General features: G+C 45.3%; 1 protein-coding gene across 9 annotated transcripts in view; it reads left to right on the top strand.

Annotated features, from left to right (window-relative positions):
• FHOD3 (formin homology 2 domain containing 3) overlaps positions 1-20,810 on the top strand; it is a 396,327-nt gene extending 375,517 nt beyond the window's left edge. For 5 of the 9 annotated variants that reach the window (XM_081149144.1, XM_081149143.1, XM_081149142.1 and 2 more), the window contains 4 exons: positions 1,730-1,922; positions 7,245-7,419; positions 8,307-8,468; positions 20,198-20,810. In XM_081149144.1, coding sequence (XP_081005270.1) covers positions 1,730-1,922; positions 7,245-7,419; positions 8,307-8,468; positions 20,198-20,280 — 613 coding nt within the window. In that variant the 3' untranslated portion in view covers positions 20,281-20,810. Of the gene's footprint in view, positions 1-1,729; positions 1,923-5,681; positions 5,706-7,244; positions 7,420-8,306; positions 8,469-20,197 lie in introns of all 9 variants that reach the window. The other 4 variants (XM_081149141.1, XM_081149140.1, XM_081149137.1 and 1 more) reach the window with 1 other exon arrangement.
• The last annotated feature ends 1,972 nt before the right edge of the window (positions 20,811-22,782 follow it).

The following is a 22,782-nucleotide window of genomic DNA, read 5'->3' as shown; positions in this document are numbered from 1 at the left end:
AGGTGGGCTTGTTCAAGGGATCAGAAGGATTCCAGTGTGGCTGGAGTCATAGTAGATAAGGTCAGAGAAGTAGTGGACCAGTTATGCAGGACCTTCTATGGCGATACCACATATTGTTTATTCATCTGTTGATGGATAATTGGGTTGTTTCCACTTTGGGGCTATTATGATTAATGCTGCTGTGAACAACTGTGTAGAAGGTTTTGTGTGGACATACATGTTCATTTCTTTTGGGCATATGTATAGGAACAAAATTGCTAGGTCATAAAGTAACTCCATTTTAGCTTTTTAGGAACTGCCAGGCTTGTCCACAGCAGCTGAACCATTTTTATGGTCTCACCAGTGCCGTCCGAGGGCTCCAATTTCCGCCCGTCCTCACCAGCGCTTGTGATGGTCTGCCCTTTAAATTACCGCTCTCCTAGTGTGTGAAGCGCATCTCACTGTGGTTTTGATTGCACTCCCCTGATCACTAATGGTGTTGATGGTCTTTTCATGCACTTATTGGCTATTTACACATCTTTTTTTGAGACATTTCTATTCAAATCCTGCGTTCTGTTTTTTTATTTGTCTTTTTTTGTGTGTTGAGTTGTAAGATTTCTTTATCTATTTTGGATACAAACTCCTTATCAGACATATGATTTGCAAATATTTTCTCCTCTTTTGTGGGTTGTCTTTTCACTCTTGATAGTGTCCTTTGTAGCACAAAAGCTTTTTAACTGATGAAGTTGAATTTATCTGTTTTTTCCTTTGGGTGCTTATGCCTTGGTATCATAGCTAAGAAATTATTTCCTAATCCAAAGTCATAAAATTTTATATTCTTTTCTAAGAGTTTCATAGGTTTAGCTAGCACTTCTGGTTTTAAGCAGCACTTTTCAGCTGCCTTTACCTTAAATTCATGTTGTTTGCTTAACTTTATTGTAGAATAAGCCAGAGTCCTGCATTTGAAAAATAAATCAAGTCTTATTCTAACTGTACAAATTAGAGTGATCAAAATCAACAGTTCTTGTCTACAAATAGTGGAATCATTTATATAATGCTGCTTGTTTTACATAAAAATTTCACTCCATCTTCTTTCTCATTTCCAGATAACTAAAAATTGGGCACTTGTCTGCTCACTTAATTTATTTTACAAAAATTTTAAGTAAATAAAATTCAACAATTTTTTATTTACAAATTAAATAGCTGAGATAATTTTGTGCTGCTCATTCAATGTGTTCTAATTAAATTAAGATTGTATGTAAAATTGCAAGAAAATGTTTCAAAATATTTACTCAGAGAGCTTTACAAGCATCTTTTTATAAACCATCAACTGACATATTACCCATGATATGCTCGTGTCTTTTCCAAATATTCACTGGAGCAGGTCCCCAAGGAATTGCTAAGCAAATTTCTTTCTTATTTTATTTTTATATAACCTAGAAACTGCAATATTCATTTTTCTTAGAAAATTTTACCATATCCATTTTAGGAAGCACTAAAACACAGATAAGCAAAAAAAAAGGTAATTAATCTCCTGAAATCCTGCCACCTAGACATCACCTTCCTCAGTGAGAAAGTGAGCTGAACTTGACTTCAGGTCTCATTTTCACTTGAGAAGACTCTTCAACCTCAAGGTCCCAGGAATGAAGAGCAGTGTCTTTGGCTGATTGGTTTCTTACTGAAAGTTTTTAGAATATTGATTTTTGTTCCTTAAAACTGAAGTTGTTGCCACTGTTGTTTTTCATTGCAGATTCCATTCCTTTTTGCTCTTTATGGGGCATCCACCGTATGCAATTCGGGAAGTGAACATAAACAAGTTCTGCAGGATCATTAGCGAATTTGCCCTGGAGTATCGTACCACCAGGGAGAGGGTTTTGCAGCAGAAACAGAAACGGGCCAACCACAGAGAGAGAAATAAGACCCGAGGGAAGATGATCACTGATGTAAGTTTCATGAAATCAGCTTCTTTTTTTCTGTTAATCTTTATTGTCGAGAGTATTACAAATGTCCCCCCTTTTGTCATTTATTTTGAAAGTATAATCAACCATAACATGTCCCACAGTTTGGGGGCTGTGCTTTTTTTCTCTTTAAAAATAATTCTGCTATATAATGAATGAGGAACTAGGATGTGTAAGTTAAGAATGTGTGGCTAGAGGAGGATCTCGTAACCCTTGTGGGTATGCTGTATGGTGCTGATGACATTAAATGCTTGTTTCCATTTTCAACCTCTGTGACGGAAGATAATGCCACTTACAGGAAGACAAGTGTACTGATTTGGGAATTGATTCAGGATTTTAATCATCATAATGATGCTATATAGCCAATCACTGGACACATGAATCACCCATTCAAGGCATCTGAATAGAGAAATAATTGATGTGGTTGCTCAAAGACGAAATTGGATGGGCTCTTGGCAGATCGTTCAGTCAGAGATTATCAAGGTGGGAAGAGATCCCAGAGGACAGTGAATCTAGCAGGAGATCCCCTTTGGGGGGAGGGTTTCCTGCACACTTACATGTGTCTCCCACTCCTGGGCTTTTCCGCCCATCTCTCCCATCTCATCCCTGAACCCACTGGGCCATGGGTGTAGTGAGCATTCAGATGAGAGATGCTTTGTAAGTGGAGGGGGAAGGGATATATGAAGATGCCAAAGACAAAGACACTCAGTGCAGGTGCCTCTTCCTGATGTGCCTTTGTGAAATTTATTCCATCTGCAGGTATATTTGAGAAGCATCTTGGCTTTCAGTGATCCAAGGAATGGGATGGGTAAACGATTATGCCATCATTCTTTGCATGCCTCAGCTGAACTCAAGTCAGGCAGATTTCTTTGGGGAGGAATAAAATCAATTAAGAAGACCTTATCGAGGCTGCCTTCTGTGCCCAGATGGGTGTGCATGTTGTAGAAAAAGCATAGGGCACACAATTTCTGTCCACATTCTTTTTTTTTTTTTTAATATATCTTTATTGATTTCAGAGAGAGGAAAGGAGAGGGAGAGAGAGAGCTAGAAACATCAATGATGACAGTCATTGATCGAGCCCGCAACCCGGGCATGTGTCCTGACCGGGAATCGAACCCCGATCGCCTGGATCCTAGGTCGACACTCAACCGCTGAGCCACACCCAGCCGGGCTGTCTACATTCTTAAGGGGTCTGACCTTTCCGTGGAGACCCAGATGCATTATCTTAGCAATTTTAAAATAATGCTGAGGAAAACTAGGAACTAATCCCCTCACCATCTACTCCCACCCAGACCCCTTGTTTCCTTGGAATTTTCTGCACCCTTGGAGAGTGCTCAGATCCCTTTTCTACAGAAGGTGCCCTTTTTACGGTCCCCTGGTGTTCCGGATGCCAGTGCCATCAGCTGAGTCTCTGGTCTCCTCTCCTGAAATCTGGGTTCCATAGAATCTTTCACCTCCTGGAGGACAGCAACCTGGGAAGCAAACTGAGTCTGTTTGGGCAAGCTATGTCCTACATTCCATTCCAAAGTATTATTTTTAAAAGTTGTAAAAAGGGAGTGCTTATTTCTGTGGAAATGAGCACATTGGAGGGTGAAAAATACAAGTTCAATATGCTTATAGTTAGGAAGGCACATCAAAATTTCTTGCCAAGTTCTTGAGATTTTTTTTTTTTTTTACAAATCCCACTAATTTTTAAATCCTGTCCTTCTCTGAACACATTCAGCTTTCCTATTTATAAGCAGGGGTAAGTTTGTCTAGGGTTTGATTAAAAAATATTTAAATTCCCATTAAAATCTGGACAGTACAGGCTTCTTCAGGGTTTATCCTCAATGCAGTCCCCAATGGGCAAAGTGGCGTCATTTGTGTAGAAAGGTTGCCATCTGTTGGAAAATGAGTATATTGTTACTTAAGGCAACGTGTACAGCTTCATGTTTCCCAGATCTCAAGTAAGCAAGCACCCGCTGCACGTCCAGCGTGGCATGGGGCACCGAGGAAGATGCAGGTGCAATAAAAGATAAGCTTATACCCTCAGGATATCACAGTCTGCTTAGGAAACAACATATCCACAACTTAAATCACTAAAAACAAAACCAACAGTAGATTAAGAATCACAGAGCTCTTGAACATTGGAACTGGAAGTGATTTTTAGAGAAAAATGTAGTAAGTTGCTTTTAATATAGATGCTGAAAAATGAGGAAGGAAGTGGTAGCAGTTAAAAAAAGATGATTTTAGAAAAACCATTATTTTCTAAGTAAGACATAGAGATGTCTGGGTTAAATCTAAAGACCCTGTGTTTGTAGAGTCAGCCCCATATCTGCTCTTACGTGCCAGTCTCTCCTCTTCTTTCTCTGTTTCTGAATATGCAAAAGGCTTCCTTTCTTAAAATCCAGGAGTCCTCCCAGGGAAGGATCAGTGAGAAACTAAGTAATTTCTCATCCTTGTGTCCCAAACTGGTTCTAGACAAAATGGTGACATAGACTAGGCAGCACAAGACAACTGTGGCCCTGTCTGCTGTCATGATACTCCTACTGGGCTGTGAGACCTCAGGCTTTCCACCCCAAGACTCCCACAGGGGGCAGGCAGGGGTAATCCTGGGTGAGGCCCTTTTCTTCTCTCCAGCTTTCTCTTCTGTGAAAAGGGAGTGCTAGTTACTTTGGGGGAAATTGAGAGGGCTAGAGATTTTGTATATTGGCATCTTGCACATATGCCAGTTGCTGGAAAAAATGCCAAACTCCTGGTTAAATAAATAAACTCTAAGATTTTTTAAAAGATAGCACAGCAGGACTCTTATCTCTTATCGCAATTCCTCTTGGCTGGGGGCAGGATAGGACATGACGAACTGAAAGTACTGTGTCATTTCAGCATCCAGAAGTTTAGTCAGTTCTCAAAAGTCTTAAATCTGATTTGCTGGCTTCATTTTACAACCTCAATGGAAACAAACACAAGTTAAATTGAGGTTTGTTTAATTTAAAATTAAGAGATTGATATGACTTTTACCCTCAATTTATTTTTAGAAAAGGGATATTTTATTTGAAATTACTTAAGGAAGTGTATCTGGTGAGAATTTAAAGTATGGCGTGTCAGTTCTGACAGCCTCCACGAGGGACAGGTAAGATTTTAAAGAGAGATTTTAAGTTTAATCTCATGTTTCTGAGATGGGAGTAATATGGTCCATTCTGTTTGGGCAGTTGTTCCTCTTGTCCTGTCTGACCTGAGTGTGGAAGGTTCTTGGAGGTGCAGACCTGGCAGCCTGGGCAGGGAGGGGTTCAGCACGCGGGGTAAGAGGGGAGATGGCAGCTGATAGGGGGAACCTGGCAGCTGGAGGCCAGTCCACTTCCTGAGGCCCTGATGGTGGGCAGGTGGTGGTGGGTCCCACAGAGTGTGGCCAGCTGAGTGGCAGGGCACAGAGCTGGGAGTGAGGTCTGAAGTGGTCAGGGACCAGGTGAGCTGGCTGTCAGCCTACGGGCAGCCTTGGGAGACTGGCCAGGAGCCCCGCTGATTCCTCTGACTGTGGTCAGCATGGAGCTTAGGGCTCACGCACACAGGGAACTTCCAGATGAGGGCAGGAGAGCTGTGTGGGCAGGGCCTGGCAGCTCCCAGATCAAGGGGGTGTACCCCAGTTGTGGGGGCCAATTTCTTTATTCAGAATTTGACATCACACGGAGCTTATCTCATCTTTGCTGACTTTCGTGCCTTCTAAAAATCCCTTCTGTCTTTTCCATCCTTCCCTGTCCTCTCGGGTAGACTGATGAAGAAGATGAAGCCGAGGTATGACTGTAAACGTGGAGAACGCCATGTGTGACCTCCCCGGCGTGCTGTAGGGTCTAACCTAACCGCTCTGTGCTTTAAACCATGCATGGGTGTCCTCCGGTTGGTTTCTGTGTGATCACTAATCTCCTAACATGGGTTCTTGTCATGCTGTGTGTGCCAGGGACTGAAGGGTTGACTGCATTTTCTAAGCTGTCCCTGAGTCCCAGGCGCTGTTGAGAGTGGCAGCTCAGCTGACCTCTCCCTACTGATAGAAAAGGGGGCATAGAATTTTTCCCTCCAGCCCTGCCTGAACCTTTTGGCAATACAAGTATGAGAACTGGATTCTAGAATAACCACATTAAGAGCCCTAAAACCAAAGAGGAAGTGGGACAGTGGCTAAGAGCCAGGCCAGAGAAGCGGTCACTAGCTGTGGGCAGCCTCTGCCTTGTGCCCATTTCCTCCATTGGCATCCACTGGATCACTGGATCTGGTGGGATGGCAGGGGCTCCTCCTGGTCCTGGTGCAGATGTCGGAACCAGAGTCCAAGTCAGAGCCGATTGGCCCTGGAAGATGAGGGAGCAGTATAACCCCAGATGTGTCCTGGGCTCTCTGTTGCCATAGCCTAGGCACTGGATGAAAAGGAAGCCCGGGAATCTATGGAACTTCTCTTTGCAAACATGAATCTAACAGACTTTTTATGGTTCAACTGGATGTTGGTCACTGTGTGCCTATGGCCTGATGTTCTAGCATATATCTTGTAAAATATCTATGTCCTGACTCGGTTCAGCTGGAATTAGAGAATATTGTGTGAATGTAATGTTTGTTTAAACAACTAAATTTTTGACACCACCAGAAGTAGTAAGTGTTGCCAAACTCAGTTTCAGCATGAATTTCTGAGTCATGTTCTGATCTGGTCCCTGGGGCCTTTGGCGAGTCACTTAATCTTGGAGGGCCTCAGTTTCCTTCTTGGTAAAGTGAGGTAGGACTAGATCTGTAAAAATTCATCCCAACTCTTAACATTGCATAATTCTGAGACTGAATCCCACTTCAAAAATTCTGCCATCATAAGTGATATATAAGAAAACTTTAACAGCTTTTTGACACTAAATTAAAAAAATAATAAAGCTCAATATATTTAATTAACAGGGCATATTTTGATGCTCATATCAGGGCTTTGGCATTGGAGACAGAGATGGATTTGGTTTCTGAGTTCTTTCCAGAGTTGATTTTAGTTGCCCCTTGTAAGTGGCACCCACTGAGGGAATTTGCAGTGAGCCAACAGACCTGCTACCATAGAGGGATGAGTGTGGCCCTTCTGGAACCAGGGCTTTTCTTTCTGATAGAAGAACATCCTGCGGACATAGATGTTTTGTCATTAGTTCATCTACAACCTCAGTGACTGCCATAATGAATGTGACTGCAGAATGCACACAAACCAAAAAGACAGAGAGAGACAGAGAAGTGAAGGTTTTCCTCAACTAAACATTTTATAAGCTTTAGTTGTCTTTTGGGAAATCAACTCAAGCCGTCATCCCCTCACCCCCTTTGGTCTTGCAGTCCGGCAAATTTTCTGGCAGTTCTCCGGCACCTTCAAGCCAACCACAGGGCCTGAGCTACGCTGAGGATGCCGCTGAGCATGAGAACATGAAGGCTGTGCTGAAAACGTCGTCCCCTGCCATGGAGGATGCCACCCCGGTACTGGGTGTCCGCACACGTAGCCGAATGAGCCGAGGTAACTCCGGGCTAGGCAGGGCACATCTTCCCAGTAAGCCACCCTGCGGGGGTCTGGTCCCCATCACAGGGTACAGATTACAGTGGCTGCTAAGGGCGGTCAACTCCCCAGTGCTGACCTAACCACACATTTCTTTACTCACATCTTTGCCACCCACCTTCAATAGCTTCCTCTCAGAAATAGATGGTCCCCAAAATATCACTTAATTCACACAAGAGGAATTATTGTTAATGAATCCTTATAGGTTAAAGCAGGGATCAGCAAATCTAGCCCCAAGGCAGTTTCGGCTGACCACCTATTTTGTAAATAAGGTCTCACTGAACACAGCCACACTTACTCGTTTGTGTATTGTCCATGGTGTTTTTCCACGTAGCGGCAGAGCTGTGTGGTTGTTACAGAGACTTCAGGGACCACAGAGCCTCAAGTTTTAACTACCTGGCTCTGTACAGAAAAAGGTGGCTGACCCCTGGATTAAAGCACCACCCCCTTTTGCCTTTTTAAATCCTTAGAGGCAGGCAGGAAAGTAAAACTTCAAGATGGCAAAGACAGATAAGAGTGTCCAGTTTTGTTTCATAACTTGGAAGGGATTTTTTATTTTAGTTAAAAGTTAAGATGCAGTTTTCATCTGAGAATGTTGACTTGAGTTTCCCTGGTCCTGATACAAGGCATTATGACAAAAGTGCCCTAAGTGCGGGTTGGGGAGTTCAGAGCCTGGAGGGTAATGGCTGGAGCAGTGCCCCTGCACCCTGCAGTGTGGCCCGTCAGGCCAGGCCTCCTGCTCTGCTCCGTCGCTGGCAGCGCTCTGGGGCTGGAGGAGCAGTGCTGTGCGTTTTCTTGGGCCTTTTCCTTCTCTCTGAGTACATCGCACTTTCTGTTTAATTCTTCAGGATCCGCTAGTTCATGGACTATGGGGACCGATGACTCACCTAATGTCACAGACGATGCAGCTGATGAGATCATGGACCGCATTGTCAAGTCGGCCACGCAAGTGCCCAGTCAGCGAGTGGTGCCCCGGGAGAGGAAACGCTCCCGGGCCAACCGGAAATCTCGTAAGTACCTTTGAGTTGGGGTGAGGGACTCGCCCCACAGGTACCTGCCCTCCAGTTCTGTATGACCAGGGAGGGGCAGAGACTCAGCGGTGGGCTCCGGTGAGTTGTCAGTGGTGCCTGGAGGGCCCACCTGTGCTTATCAGCAAAAGGTTTCATACTTGGCAATCAGCGCTGGCCATTGTGGAGGGGGGTGCTGCAGTCACCCCTGTCCAGTGTGTTTGTTACTTCTGGCCAGGCCTCCCTCAGTTCATACTTTGTCCCTAGGAAGGTCTGAAAGGACCTTGCATGTCTCTGTGCGCAGGGGTGGGCTCAGGGCGGCCCATTGCCAAGCATTGCCCTGGATGCTTGGCCAGAAGCTATATTTCTGTCCCTCTCCCAGCATCGGGGGCCGCACTCTGGGCTGGAGATGGTTCCCCCAGGGGTTCGCTGCTGCCTGTGAACATGATCAAGGTGAAAAACAGTGATTTTTATGGTCATTAGGATGCTTAAAATATTTAATGTTAGCCTAGGCTGACCAGTTTTGTTTTTCTTTTCCTACCAAATAGAGGATTTAACTAAATCAAAGCAACTGATTTCCCCTTTAGTTGGAGCCTGACACCTGCTCCTGCACCCTGAGTGGTAGGTTTGGGGTTGCTGCTATAGGCACCGTGACAACTCTCATAGGGGCTGCATTCAGCAAGAAGCAGGGTTCCCCTCTGTCCTTTGATGTCATTTGCAGTTACTGTGGCCCTTGCATGTGTAAAGAGAGAGCTCAGCCCCCAAGGTTTGGCCCCCTGCTGGTCGAACAAGTGGCAGCTTGAGTCTTCCCCAGCCATGCTTCCAGGAATAAGGGAGGGTGACTAGGAAATGGATGTATGACTTTTCCCAAAAAGGAAGGCTGGTTGCCTCCCCATGTCCTGACTCCCAAAAGTGACAGGAGAGTGACTCCAAGTAGGCAGGGAGTTTAGTTAGAACCCAAACTCAGAGAGCCCCCAGGGATACCAGCCTAGAGGTTCACAGAGGAGGTAATTGGGGTTTGGGCTGCGTACTTTGGACCCCATGATTCTGTGTGACCCATTGGCATGCTGGTTTCTAGTGTAAAGAACACTAAACCAAATTGCCCCCTACTCTGGGATGCTCTCAATTCCTTCTATATGGTCTGCTTTCATTTTTGATGGAGGCTTTTTCCCAAGAACAGAAAGAAACCCTTGACAACTGTGCCAGAGAGAAGCAAGGCTTCTTAGACCAGAGTTGAGGGTAGTGGGGGCCCGGCACAGGATTCTCATTCAGTAAGATGGTGGGACAGCTTGTTGTTGCCGAGCACTCCAGGATGAGGTCAGTGCTGCTGGTCTTGGGTACACACTTCAAGTAACAAGGCTCCTGAGCTGTGGCTTCAACCGCAGCTGCACATCAGAACCTTCTGCGAAGTGTTGAACGTTGCAGGTATCTGGCTACACCCAGGCCGACTACTCCAGAGCCTTTTGGGCCCTGCACCTGCCCCTTGGATGATGAGTGGCATTAGAAGGAGGGCTTTCCCTCCACTGTGTGGGTCCCCTGCCACATTCCCTCCATTTTTTAAATGGAAAATTATCATTCAGGGGGACTGGCTTTTCACAGCTTCAAGAATATGTGTGTGGACTCCAACATTCATATCTAAGGCCTTTACATTTATTTTTTCTAACATTTAGCTATTTCCTGGTGCTACTATGAAGTCTCTGCCAGTCCTAGTGCACCCATGTAAGAACCTGGCCAAGGACTTGCTATGCAAAGTCAGTCCTCAGACACCAGGGGCATCTCCTGGAGGCTGGTTAGAAATGCATATTCATGGGGCCCAACCCAGGACAATTGATTCAGAATCTGTGTTTAACAAGATCTCCGGGTGGCTCACAGGCACAGCAAGGTACAGCCATACTCAGGTATGAGGTCCGGAGTGGAAGTGCAAGGGACCCCGGTTGAGCGCATCTTCCATGACAAACTCTTCTCCAAAGATGTGGGCTCATCCACACTCTCTCCACCCTGCGTGGGAATCTCAGCTGCTCCAGGCCAAGGCAGCACTTCTCTTCTTGCTTGTCTGAGTGGGTGAAATAGTATTTCCTTGTGGTTTTTACTGACTTTTCCCTGCATACTAGGAAGGTTGAGTCTCTTGCCATTTCTCTCTCTTATTTTGTGGATGTTGTGTCAATATCATTTGCCTATTTTTCTCATGCTGTTTTTCAGGATAAGAAAGTTATTTCTTAAATAGCTTTTTAAATGAAACTTATGAAAGGCTTTTGGAGGTCTTAAGTCGATTATCTTCAGTATTTGCCCTTTATTGCCCTGCTATTAGTTACTTCAGTAAACTGTTAACCAAATGGCAGAAACCTTGTACCTGGTCACTGCTGGTCTTGCTACAATGGGGAACCTCAGTGCAAGAATCACCCAGGAGGATCTGGGAAAAGCTTGTGTGTGGGGGGGGGGGTGGTGGTGGAGGGGAACCACAGGAGAGGGGCAGAGAAAGGATGCCAAGCCAGGGAGCGCCCTCACAGAGGTGGGCAGGGTTGAGCCAGGAACCTCAGAGAAAGAGACTATATGAGACAGTGGCCTTGCAGTCCCCAGAGTCGTGGGGTATGCATGCCTCCTGCAGGTTACATGTCTGTGTTGGCAAAGAGTACTAGTCCTGCCCTTGGGAGTAGAGAGAACCAGATTCTTAGAGAGACACATAATGTCACTGGGAACAATCACACAGTCATAATTAATTTTCCTCTGCGATCTGGCCAGAGAGATATTTTGCCTGTTTTTGTTGTTGACATAAAATAATATCCTTTGGTATCGTTTCCCTTCCAATCTTATGCAAAACAGCAATATATTCTTTTCATTTAGCCAAATACATTTCATCCTGTGATGCAGTTACTACAACAAATACAGCACTGCGTGTATGTAAATGTTTATCTGTAACAGGTTTAATTTATTAGTAATGGCACAATCCGCAGAAATTGAAGACAGGGGGAGTTACTTTGATTTCCATTTAAAGGGGTGATAAACTCCAGCTTTTCACAAGCAGTTAATGAAATTAGAAGAAAATAATTTGCAAAATCAACATGGAGTTTCGCCTTTTGGGCCCCACCTGGAAACATGCTCCATTTTATTTGATTGTTTAATAGTGGCAAGGAGGCAAGTGGCTAACGAATAACCAATGTATTTGAGCTGTAGCTCACTTGGCCAAAGACAATAATAGTCCAGCTATTGCAGGAAACAAAACAGAATCAACCCATAACCTGGAAATTTATGACCTGCAAGCCACTTGAGAATCCGCTGAGAAAATTAAATGATTGCTTTCCTGTTTGGTGCTGGTGGCCAGGCCTACACACACCATATGTCCCGCTAAAGCCCGAAATATGCGGCCAGGTGGGACACACCAAGGGCACATTATCGATTCCCAGGCTCCCATGGCTCAGTTCTGTTGCTTTTCCAGCTGGTGCTCTTAGGGTCTCATTAAGTAAAATGTTCTGAACTGTCCAGTTGAGTTCTAGCCTATGGATTGGTTGATCTAACACACTTCATGTGCTCCTCCAGAGTCTAGCCAAGGCTCCCCAATTGGCTGGTGCATTGGACTGAGGGAGAACCTTCTCCAAACTTTTGTTGTTTTTCTACTTCAGTTTTTCTTTTCATAATATTGGGGCAGGTATTTTGTCCCAGAGCTATTTGACCTCTTAGGCCTCCTGAATGTTGCCCTTCCCTAGAAAACCCTGAAGCTGACCTGCACTTGAGGTATCCTTAAGGGTATGATTCTGCAGGATGGGCCCCGGTGGCTGGGTGTAGAGGGGGCTTCTCCGCAGTGTGCTTTTCTCTTGGACCCACCTTGAGAACAGGGTCTCCACTTAGCTGGCTGCCTGCATGTGGCCACTAGCCCAGATGATCACAGAACAGAGCGGGGATTAGAGACTCCATCTGCCTTTTCTTTTTTCCCCAAGGGGCTTGCCATGGTTGTGAGGGGCAGGTGCTCCTTTTTTGTTGAGTTTCCAGGTGCAATATGACCATGGAGTTTGGGGCTCAGGGCTATATTTCTCTAAAGATATGATCACTTCGATGTGATCTACAAGTAATCAACTGATTTCTTAGCTCGTTAAGCTTATAAGGTTGGACACCCTTACAAGAACAATTTCTCTGTGGGCAGAACCAGAAGTTCGATTCCTTGGCCTGTTAGGAAGGGAACACCGAACTCTGATTTGGTTTCTTGTCCTGATCTCATCCCCTCACACCATGACTTGTTCCTCAGTGCGTCTCTTGTGAAGCTTCAACATTCCTCTTGAGGGGCATGTGGCATATTTCACGTTGATGTGATATACCTAAAATCTTATTTTATTCCTCTTACAGAATACTGAGGGATGTAGCCATGCTATCTATTAAGTAGAATTTCATGGAGAAAGAGAATGATTAAATCTTAAAAAGTATTGAATCTGTTTTGAGGAAAACACGATTTATGCCTTACAAAATATTAGATTCAGCCCTAGATCTGATCAGTACGCCACTTAGTTCAGTTGTCTCTACTTTTCCAAAGTGGTGTTTGAAAATACGAATCTTCCCACTAATCCCATTTTTAAAAATTTCTCTGCTCTGCATTTAATTTAAATATTTCTTCCTTACTTACCGTGAAACAATTTTATATTTATATACAATTTATACTTATAGGGCAAGATAGCAATGGCAATAGGCCAAAGGCTTAAAACGAATGCTCTTGGGAGGCTGTAAAATAAGATGCTGGGAAGAACTCGTTTCCTCGATCCAGCTTTTGTCTTCTCAACAACAGCATCATTACTGTTTACTCAGCACCTAATTATTCTTCGAACTTATTAAAACTGCTCTGATCCCTCCACTAAAGACAGCTGAGGGTGCCCACCCAGGTGGACAGGACACAGGACAGTAAGAGAAATAGAACAAGTCCACGAGAGAACCAAGTGTTGGATCGAGAGTCGTTACATATTATTTTATTTATTGATTTTTTAAAGAGAGAAAGAGAAAGAACATCAATCTGTTGTTCCACTTATTTATGCATTCTTTGGTTGCTTTTTGTATATGCCCTGACAGGAGATCAAACCTGCAACCTTGGCATATGGGGAGGATGCTCTAACCAACCGAGCTACCCGGCCAGGGCCGAGAGTCTTACATTTTAGAGGGTGACCCAAGGGCTTGTGCGTGCTAGGAGGAGTGCCACCATCAGTGCCCCTCAGGCTGCAGGAGTAGAGGGGCCAGAACAGGATGGAGAGGACAGTGGCTCTCTGATTCACCCGGGCCTACTTTAAGCCTATAGTGGGTTTCAAGACCTTTTCCCTAGAAAGGAAGATGGGGAAGTGAGGAAGGCATTTGCAGCCTCTGCTCTGCATTGGGAGGGTCTTGGAGACAGGGGTGGATGGACACAGGAAAGGGACTTAGGAGGGGTTGTCCGGGGATGGGGAGGGAGCATGATCAGAGTCTGGGAACTGGGGAGAGAAATGAGGCCCAGACCAGAGCAGGTGCTATAAAAACTGCAAACAGACCCCAAATCACCAGGGCCCCAGAAGCAGGTCCAAAACAGGCTTTGCATCTGAGCACACAGGGGTGGGAGCAGGGCCGTACCTCAGAGCAGAGCCAGGCCCGAGGCCAAGACTCCGATGATGCCGCACAAGCTCAGGCAGAAGCCTCGGGGTACAGAGCCCCTGCAGGAGGAGTGTGGAAGTGTTTCACTGCGCTGCATGGCTTTCTGGTTGCTTTGTTTTCAGATGATTCACTCTCCCATACTGGAAACTTAGCACATTGAAAGGAGGCTGGCTTGGGTGTTCTCCACCGTGTCTGTCTGTCGGTGTGCCAGGTACCCATTTGGTCCAGAGAAGAGGGAGGATCAGTAAATAGAGGCATCTGAGAATCTGTCTGTCCCCTTCCAAGAGCTGTTCTGAGGGCAAAGCAGGGGGTTCCCGTCAGGGTTCTTTGGAGAGCGCCAAGCCCCTTGCCGACAGAGCTTGTGTGGTATTTCCATTGCCTTTGCTGCCAAGTTCAAAACCAATTTCCTAGCTCGGGAATTCACACAACAGAGGAGGAGACTGGGTCCTCCACAGTCTCTTGGCCTCACTGAACCTGTCTTCTTTGATGTAGTGACGGCAATGTGCCCAGGGCAGTTATGAGGGTTAAGTGAGGCACCTGTGACAGATTCCCTCCCATGCTCTGTGCCATTGCTGCCCAAAGGACCTGAACCTGGTGGGAATACGAAGCTGCCTGCAGGTGTTTGGGGGCTGCTGTGGAGAAGTCACAGGAGAGTCTGTGCACAGGAACCACACCCATCTAGGTGGCGCTCTGCCACCATCACCCACCTCACTCCCCACCTACCACTGTCCTGCTTGAATTCATAGCCCAGTCCCATCCTCATCTCTCTTTTTACCCCCAGGATGCTGGCTTAATAGGCTTGCACCTGTGCACCAAAGGTTGAATTGTGCACATGGTACTTGTCCCGCATCGTTGTGACATCCCAAAGGGAGAAATGATGAGCTGGACTCCCTTGGACAGGGGGAAGGCAGTTCTGTGTTGCCCAGCACTTGAAACAGTGCTGGAAACCCTGAGTCTGGGGATTCTGAGCCTCCCTTCTTATCTACAGACTTCCCAAGTCGGTATCAGTTCTCCCAAAAATAATAGAGAGAACTTGTTTAATTTCTTTCCTCTCAGGCCACACTCCTCCTCTCCCTCCCCTCACCCATAGGGGGCAGCCTGCTTTTGCATTTTAACTGATTGCTTTCTGCTCAGTGCCCATATAGGAACCAAAGAGAATATTGAGGAGCTCTGGGTGTGAATGCAGCCACAGATGTAGGAGGGAAGTGTGATGGGTGCCAAGACCATGGTGAGACCGGGGGTGATAGAAAACATATGGTACCTTAAGAATTTCCAAGAATCATCTTTCACCATGAGTGAACTTAATTCTGGGTTATGCAGAGCTCCGAGACTTAAACCCTGTGACCACAGAGGCCACTGCCTTCCTGAGGGCCTGCCTTTCCCTGCATCTCAGTCACATGGCCATGATTTAAGTCAGGGACTCCGAACGTGGCTGGCCATTTGAATCTCCTGGGAAGGTGAAAATGCAGTGTACAGGACTCTCCCTGAGACCTTTGTTCCGTGTGTCTGGGCTAAGTCTAAGAAGTCAAGTTTAAAGCAGTGAAGTTTGAGAACCTTGGCTTGTTGTTGTTCAAGTTTTAGTAGTTTTTAACTTTTTATTTTGAAAAAATTTATACTTACAAAAAAGTTTCAAAAACAGCATAGAGAGTTGCCTTATATCCTTGGCCCAGCTTCCCCTAATGTTAACACCTTGCATAGTATAGGACAATTTATCAAAACTAAGAAATTAACATTGGTATAATACTATTCACTTGATTCAGATTTCACCAGTTTTTCCACTAATGCCTTCTTTCTGCTCTGTGATCCTACCCAGGACCTCACGTTGCCCTGAGTCGTCATGTCTCCTCCTGTCTGTAGAGGACAGTTCATGACCTTGACACTTTTGAAAAGTACTGGTCAGTTATTGTGTAGAATGTCATTCAATTTGGGAAACCTCTGCTCTTAATGGGCAGGATTTTATGTGTTAAAAAAAATATAGGGGGAGTAGAAATAAAGAAAAGAACTCAGATGGTTAAATAATTGACATTGACCAAAACCCAAACCAAATCCCACAGGAAATCTAACATTGAAACACTAAGAACTATACACCTTGAAACAATTTCCTACATGTAAGGCCAAAGGGCATGCCAGGACCTGACATTTCTCTCCACTCAGCAGACAGGTCCCCCAAGGAACAAGGAGTGCGTAAGTGGACAGTTTTGAGTAGCAGGGCCGATTACCTCCCAGCCACAGGCACGTACACATAAGGTACCTTGAAGTTCCCATATAGTCCCTGTCCTCCTAGTCACACTGCTCTCAGTATACTCGGTAGATATTCTTTAGAATCTTAAAGATTACCAAAAAACAGGTTTATTTCCATTGTTTGATATTACATGCAAAGAAAACAAAACCAAAAAAATCTGTCAGTGACCCAAAGGTGAAGGAACACAAATGGATCTGTCACCTGGAAGTAAGGTTCGGTGCATTTCACATCAGCGTGATGAGAGATGGTTAGACCAGGCCCGGCCAGGCTTCGGCAGGGCCCAGCTGTCTCCAGGGTGGGCTGAGTCCAAAGTCCTGGCTCAAATCTGTCTCCACCACTTACTGTGCGCTTGGGCCAGGGGCTCGATCTCTGCCATTTGCTCATTTACTGGGGAGATAGCAGGACCCATCTCATAGGCTTTCCACAAAGATCAAATGGAATAATCCACGTTCAAGCTCAGTAAATTGTCACTGCCATTGCCATTATTCTCAGATTCAGCTCATCTTAGCAAAGTCACCTGAGAGCACTTTGTAGGATGAAAATTTGTTTTCACTTCTAGGGTGGTGGGGGCTGAGAAAAGGAACTTAGGTTTTGTGAGTTCCCAGACACCCACGTGCTGCACGTGGACACAGAGGCGCCGTGTGTCAGATCCCACTGCTGTCACTGCTGCGTGAGAGCTGTCACAGTGCCTGGGGCAGAGTGGCTGCTGGTGCCAGCGAAGTGACCCACGCCGTGTATGGAGGAGCTGCGAGGCAGACAGGGATAAACATTTCCACGGTCTGTTCTCTGTTAAGCAGCTGCGGGGAGGGGAGGCAGTCGCATGTGACAGGCCGGGGAGCTCCAGCCAGAGCATTCAAGCGGGGAGCAGGAATGGGGAGTGGAGAGGGGCCTAGACATCTTATCAGATGTAAGCCAGTCCCCCAGCACTTGAGAAATCCCCTGTGATGGAAGACTTGTTTCTATTGTACAAGTCCCACATCCTGCCAGCCCCCGTTTGCTGGTCCCCTCATTCTGTTAGGTCCTCGGCCCTTTCTTGCTTTCTGGGGTGAGAGCCAACTCCGTGTCTAGACAGGGTCTACGGATTCCTCGCAGCATGTCCCTGTCAGCCCCCTGCCTCCCTGATGGCAATACTTGGCTCAAGTAACGTTTGCTGAATGAATGAGTGAACTGATGAGCAGACAGATGGATGAACGGACACCCAAAGAGCCCTTCCCATGAGGGGTTTGAAATGGGGCACAAAACGGATTTTAACTGTTTGCCTTCATTTCACACCTTCAAGTGGTAACGTGAATTAACTTTGACTCTTGGACAAAGGAAGGATTCAGATTCTTAAAGTCTTTCGGGGGCTAATACATTGTTTATTGTGGGGTTATTATATTCAGTACTTATTGCATTTACTATGAGAGAAGTTATCTGAAGCATCATGAAAGGCCTACAGAAAGGATTCTATAGATGGGACAGATTTTTCTAGGAAGACTCACTTTTCAGGGACACATCTGGCAAGCAAAGGGACCTTAGCCGATAGTGGCTTTTCCCTGCAGCAGAGAACACATAAGCCATGCGGAAGGGGTGTGGGAGGTTCCAAGGCGTCTGGCACATCAACACTTTGAGTAGACCGTGATGCCGAAGGCACGGCCTCCGTAGTCAGGCAGTAGTGCTGATGACGTGCCATTAAGCTTTGTTCTGTTCTCTGAGCCTGTCCCAGACAGGCTGGCCTAATGCCCAAGTCTATTAGATTAGTGCACGTGCTACAAGGTGCCAGGGTTCTTATTCAAGTATTTAGCTGAACCAAACACTACAGTTATAGGACTAAAGCCCATGTGTGACTAGAAGTGGAAAAGCAACATTTTAAATGCTGTCATGGGTAAAATGCCCACTGATTCATGGAGTCTCTGTCTTCATTTGGTCAAGCACGTAAAGATTATGGTTCATGGACACATGTTCATGCCACCTCCACCGCTAATGAAATTTAAGATGTCCCGCTAGTGCAGCATGGACTTTTTCAGGCAGAATTTTGTATCTTGGATGAGAGGTCCTAGTAGTCCTTGTCAAGAATGAGAAATATTTTATCTTATTTTCTGCCATTAAAATTATCTTTCTTGAACAAACACTTGAAGGAGTGTTTAAAGGACATAAAAGGTTATTACAAACTAGTATTTTTATTGCTGCCCCATAGAACAAATTCCATTACTTGATTAAATGCAATGTGCCTCCAGCCAAGGCTCTGGAGCCAAACATTTTGTCTGGATGAGTTAGACACTCAGTCTGGAGCCCGAGGGTCTGGGATGGGGGAGGGTGAGCTAGTGCAGGAGCAGCTGCGGATTGGCAGGAGCTAGGCTTGGGAATACAGTAGTGTGTGTTGATGGCATGGTACAGTACAGGTGTTTGTATCTCTATAAAACCCCTCACTTGATGTCTGTGAACCTTCCAGAAGTGTGTTGATTCTTTGAGTGAAGGGCTGAGCATACAATAGGTTCTCTATAAAGTATTCGTCGATTAACCAATTGATGGATTAGGTATTGGTGCCTGTTCAAAGTGCTGATCCTTGGGAGAGAAGAAATCATTTACTGAGATATTCGCCTCTGCTCTTTCTACTATGGGCATGGGTCTCTCAGATCCTTTGTCTACAGGCTAAGTGGACTTATTCCCAGGGGATAATGGGGAGACATGGAATATGGGGTATTGTCTTCAGACACATGAGGTGGGGCCCTGGCCTCTGGGGAGGCTTTGGAGAATACAGGCCCATGATCACAGAGCAGATGCAGGGAATTGGGTCCGGCAACGGAAGATGGTAAAATACTAAGGGTGAACTTTACATTCTCCACATTCTAATCAAGGGCCTGCCCTGATCATCTAAGGGACTCTGGTGGATTTAGGACTTAGGATGGAAGGTAGATCTGTAAGTGGCCTCTTCTGAAAATAGAACAAATACCCCAAACTCTATGTGATCTTACGTATAGGATAGGCCAAACAAAATTTTAAAATTAAGGGAAATGTAACTAGGCAACGCTTCAAAGGAAAGGCCTTGTCTTGAAAGAGGCAGCTGTCTCCTCATTCACCCTTATCCAGCCTTTATTTTGACATCAAAACTAATCAACACTGAGCAATGGGAAAATCCATAATGCCAAGCTACATAGAAGCCAATTCTAAGTCATTGAAATGTGAGTATTCCTCCAAGAGCCGGTTGTAGCCCCCAGTGAAGGGGGTCATTGGTCCTTCTTGAGCCTTGTTTCACAAAGAATATCCACCAAATCCACCCAGAAGTTTGGCAATTTGCTTCTTGACATCCAGTCTGTAAGGAATCCCAGGTTATTCTCTCTAGAGGCCCTCTGATGAGTTGAGACAAAGATCCTAGCACTCACAGAGACTCATCCTGACTGCTGCCCATTGCCCTGGGGTCTATTAACACCTTGCTCTCCAAGGCCATGGGTTTTTGTTACGTCCTCATTTGTGAGGTTATCTTACCTAATTTGCATCATTGGAACTTGCATTTCCTATGCTCTGTGATTACTTTTCCAACTCGGATCCATTCCTTACGCTGGTCAGAGGTTGAGCTCTCAACATGCCACCTGCACTTTTGCAGTTTGCACCTATTTCTCAGAAACTTTGTAAGGATGGGCCTCTTCTCTTTTCTTCCCTTACAAGGTCCCCCCTCCGCTTGGCTCTCCAGGTCAGTGCCATCTTCAGGTCAGCCTCTTCCAGCCCCAAGATTTTTCCTGCCCTGGTAGATAGCCAGGGCACTTCCACAGGAGCAAGATGGGGCGGAGCCTCTGTGAGCCCTGTTATTCCCCTGGAGTCCTTGGGGGAAGAGGGCTTGTGGACCAAATTCCATGCGCCAGGCTGCTAATCCCTCCTTCTCTTCTCATCCCTCTGTGATCTGCTCATGCCACTGCAGTGCGAAGGACCCTGAAGAGCGGCCTGACTCCAGAGGAAGCCAGAGCCCTGGGCCTGGTGGGCACCTCGGAGTTGCAGCTGTGACACCCATGGTCGTCCTAAGAAGTGTTTCCGAGCAAAGTGCATGCTCCTGCTGGACAGAAGCCCTCCAGTGGGGGGCGAGGAGACTCTACATCAACATCTGAAGGTTCCAAAAGGGGGTGCCCATTTCTCTGTGTTTCCACATGGCCCTGTTCCGCGCTGTGCACTGGCATGGATCTCTGGGAGTCTCCTTCATGTACTTTCTTCATTGCGTCAGCTGTTTCTCTTGTTTCCTTAACACCTGGCTTAATAGTTCCAAAGTGTGACACCTTTTCTGTGCAAGGAATGGCCCTTTTAAGGAGCAAATCACTTCTGTCACAGTTACTATGGTTATATGAGGCAATTGGATTAGATTCACAGACCGAGTCTCTCCATACCATCAAAATATTCAGATGTAAACTCCAAAATTGTATACAAAAGCAAGCACAGGTTGTTGACCAGTTGTGGATTTTAGATGTACTAAATGTTTATATGAATTCATAAATGTACACGTTTCAAATACTAAATAAATAGTGTTTAATGTCATAACCAGGAATTTTTATTCTCTTGGCTGTAGGACCTTACACAGCTCCACAGGCTTGTCGCCTTCTGAATCAGCAAAACCTCTTCTGGGGTTCATCAGAAGGACCCTGGCTTAGAATGGTCTCCAGGCCCTGCGGGTTTTGGTTTTGGTTAATAGAACGAGAAGCCCTGACAATGCACTCTTTGTAACTCCTCATTAATTAGGCACCAGGCTTTGCTGCAGGGCATGCTGGCAATAACCTTACCCATATGTGTTGTTTTGCTCCATTGTGATGTGGAAGCAAAAATTAGCGTAGCATTTTAAAAAAATCTGAATTATTCTGAAACTCACTTAATTGCCTCTTTGTATAAAAATTCATTTTCTCAAAAAATTTACTAAGTCACCAAAACAAAATAGAAATTTAAAGCTTTAAGTACAGAGATTGACAAATGTAGTCCTTGGCACTCAAGTACAGGTTATCAGAAGCTAACGTGTCTGGAGTGGGAGGTGCCGTGAAGGGCTCCTAGCAACAGCAGAGCCATGCTGAGGGGGCTGCTGCCCAGGTGGTAGCTGAGCCCCACACAGAAGTCCCTCCTCCAAGGTCGTGTGGCTCCCAGTGAAGAACCTCTGCCTCTGAAAAGAGGGAAAGGTAGGTATTTGGGGGGATTGAAAGATTATCAGGTCACTAATTGTACCTTTGCCTTTCAACACCTCTGTGACTCTGTATTCCTGAATCTGAGTGTATGTGACATATAGACAAGATGCAGGTCTATTGTCTGAAGAACCAAAGATCACAGATTCACCCCACAGGCTTCTGTGACTGTGTCCCCATCTTCTGAAGCCCCACTCACTGAGCAACAGGGAGCTCTTTCCAGCAGGCATTTGTCAAGTAATACCTAATGAATGTGAGCACCCCAGAAGAGCCTGGACCTGCAAGAGTTAGGTCTGTATGTTACAGACAATTGAGTTTATTTACTTTATTAAAAGGTATTAGTATTAATGTTTGTTTCCTTATGGTTCTAAGTAACACTTGTAATATTCTGAATATGGTTTACTGGTTTGTGAGCATTTATTTGCCTTGACACTGAATACAGATATAGGATATCTGTATCACTGGGGGTCATGATGTACAAAAAGGAAGACATATTTTTCTCATACTGTTTAATGAACAAATACTTTGATGCCCTTACTGGGGCCGTAGGTGTTCTGCTGAATTACTGCTTTAGAATAAAAGGTCACATTTGGAAGGAAGTGACTGAATAAGTCTGTTTAAGAATCAAAAAATTCTGAGGAAGCAAGCTAAACTGTTTTCTTGGTTACAACTAGAAGGGTCCCTTTTTATTGGAGACTTGGTGTAGTACTTTTTAGTGAAACTGAAGGATTTTTCCTGTTGCTCATTGCCTGTGGCCTTGCTGCCACTCACTCTGGCTTCCCTTATTAGCCTTGTTTGATTCAAGAGGTTAAATTTCTCTAAGACCTTTGAGAAGCATTCAAATGAATGGTACCTCATACTTATGAGATGCTATTGCTAATCTTGCTGGTCATCCCCATAGATATTCTGATGCCTAATTCTTAATTTGGATTGAAATTACTGCTGAGAAAGAAAAATGCTTTTCTGTTAAAGATTCCTGAATTTGGGTTTCTTTGGAATCTTAAGGTTTTGTTTTTTAAATAACAGAGTTTGGAATGGAGTGGAGGGTCTAGCACAGGGATGTGGAGGGCTGTTATTGAGGTGACCCTGTGTCAGGGCCCAGGGATTCTCCTGGGAAAAGGACAGTCATGATCCTGCCTCTTAGGGAGCTTACCTGGGGCCACAAGAAGTGGTTGTCAACTAAAATAAGAATTTAGTTTAATCACCCACTCCAGCTATTTATACATTTTGTCAGAGGTAAGTAAAAATAAAAGCACCCAGTTGCCTAGGATAAGGGACAAAATGTCTTTGTAATTGCAGTGAAGGTCTGTGGTATTAAAATGAATCAATTTTGTCAAAAAAAAGCTATTTT

This window comes from Miniopterus schreibersii, assembly GCF_964146895.1.
Source record: "Miniopterus schreibersii genome assembly, chromosome: 10".
Lineage (NCBI taxonomy): Eukaryota > Metazoa > Chordata > Mammalia > Chiroptera > Miniopteridae > Miniopterus > Miniopterus schreibersii.
Note: the sequence above shows the minus strand (reverse complement) of the source record. Positions and strands in the feature narration are given on the sequence as shown.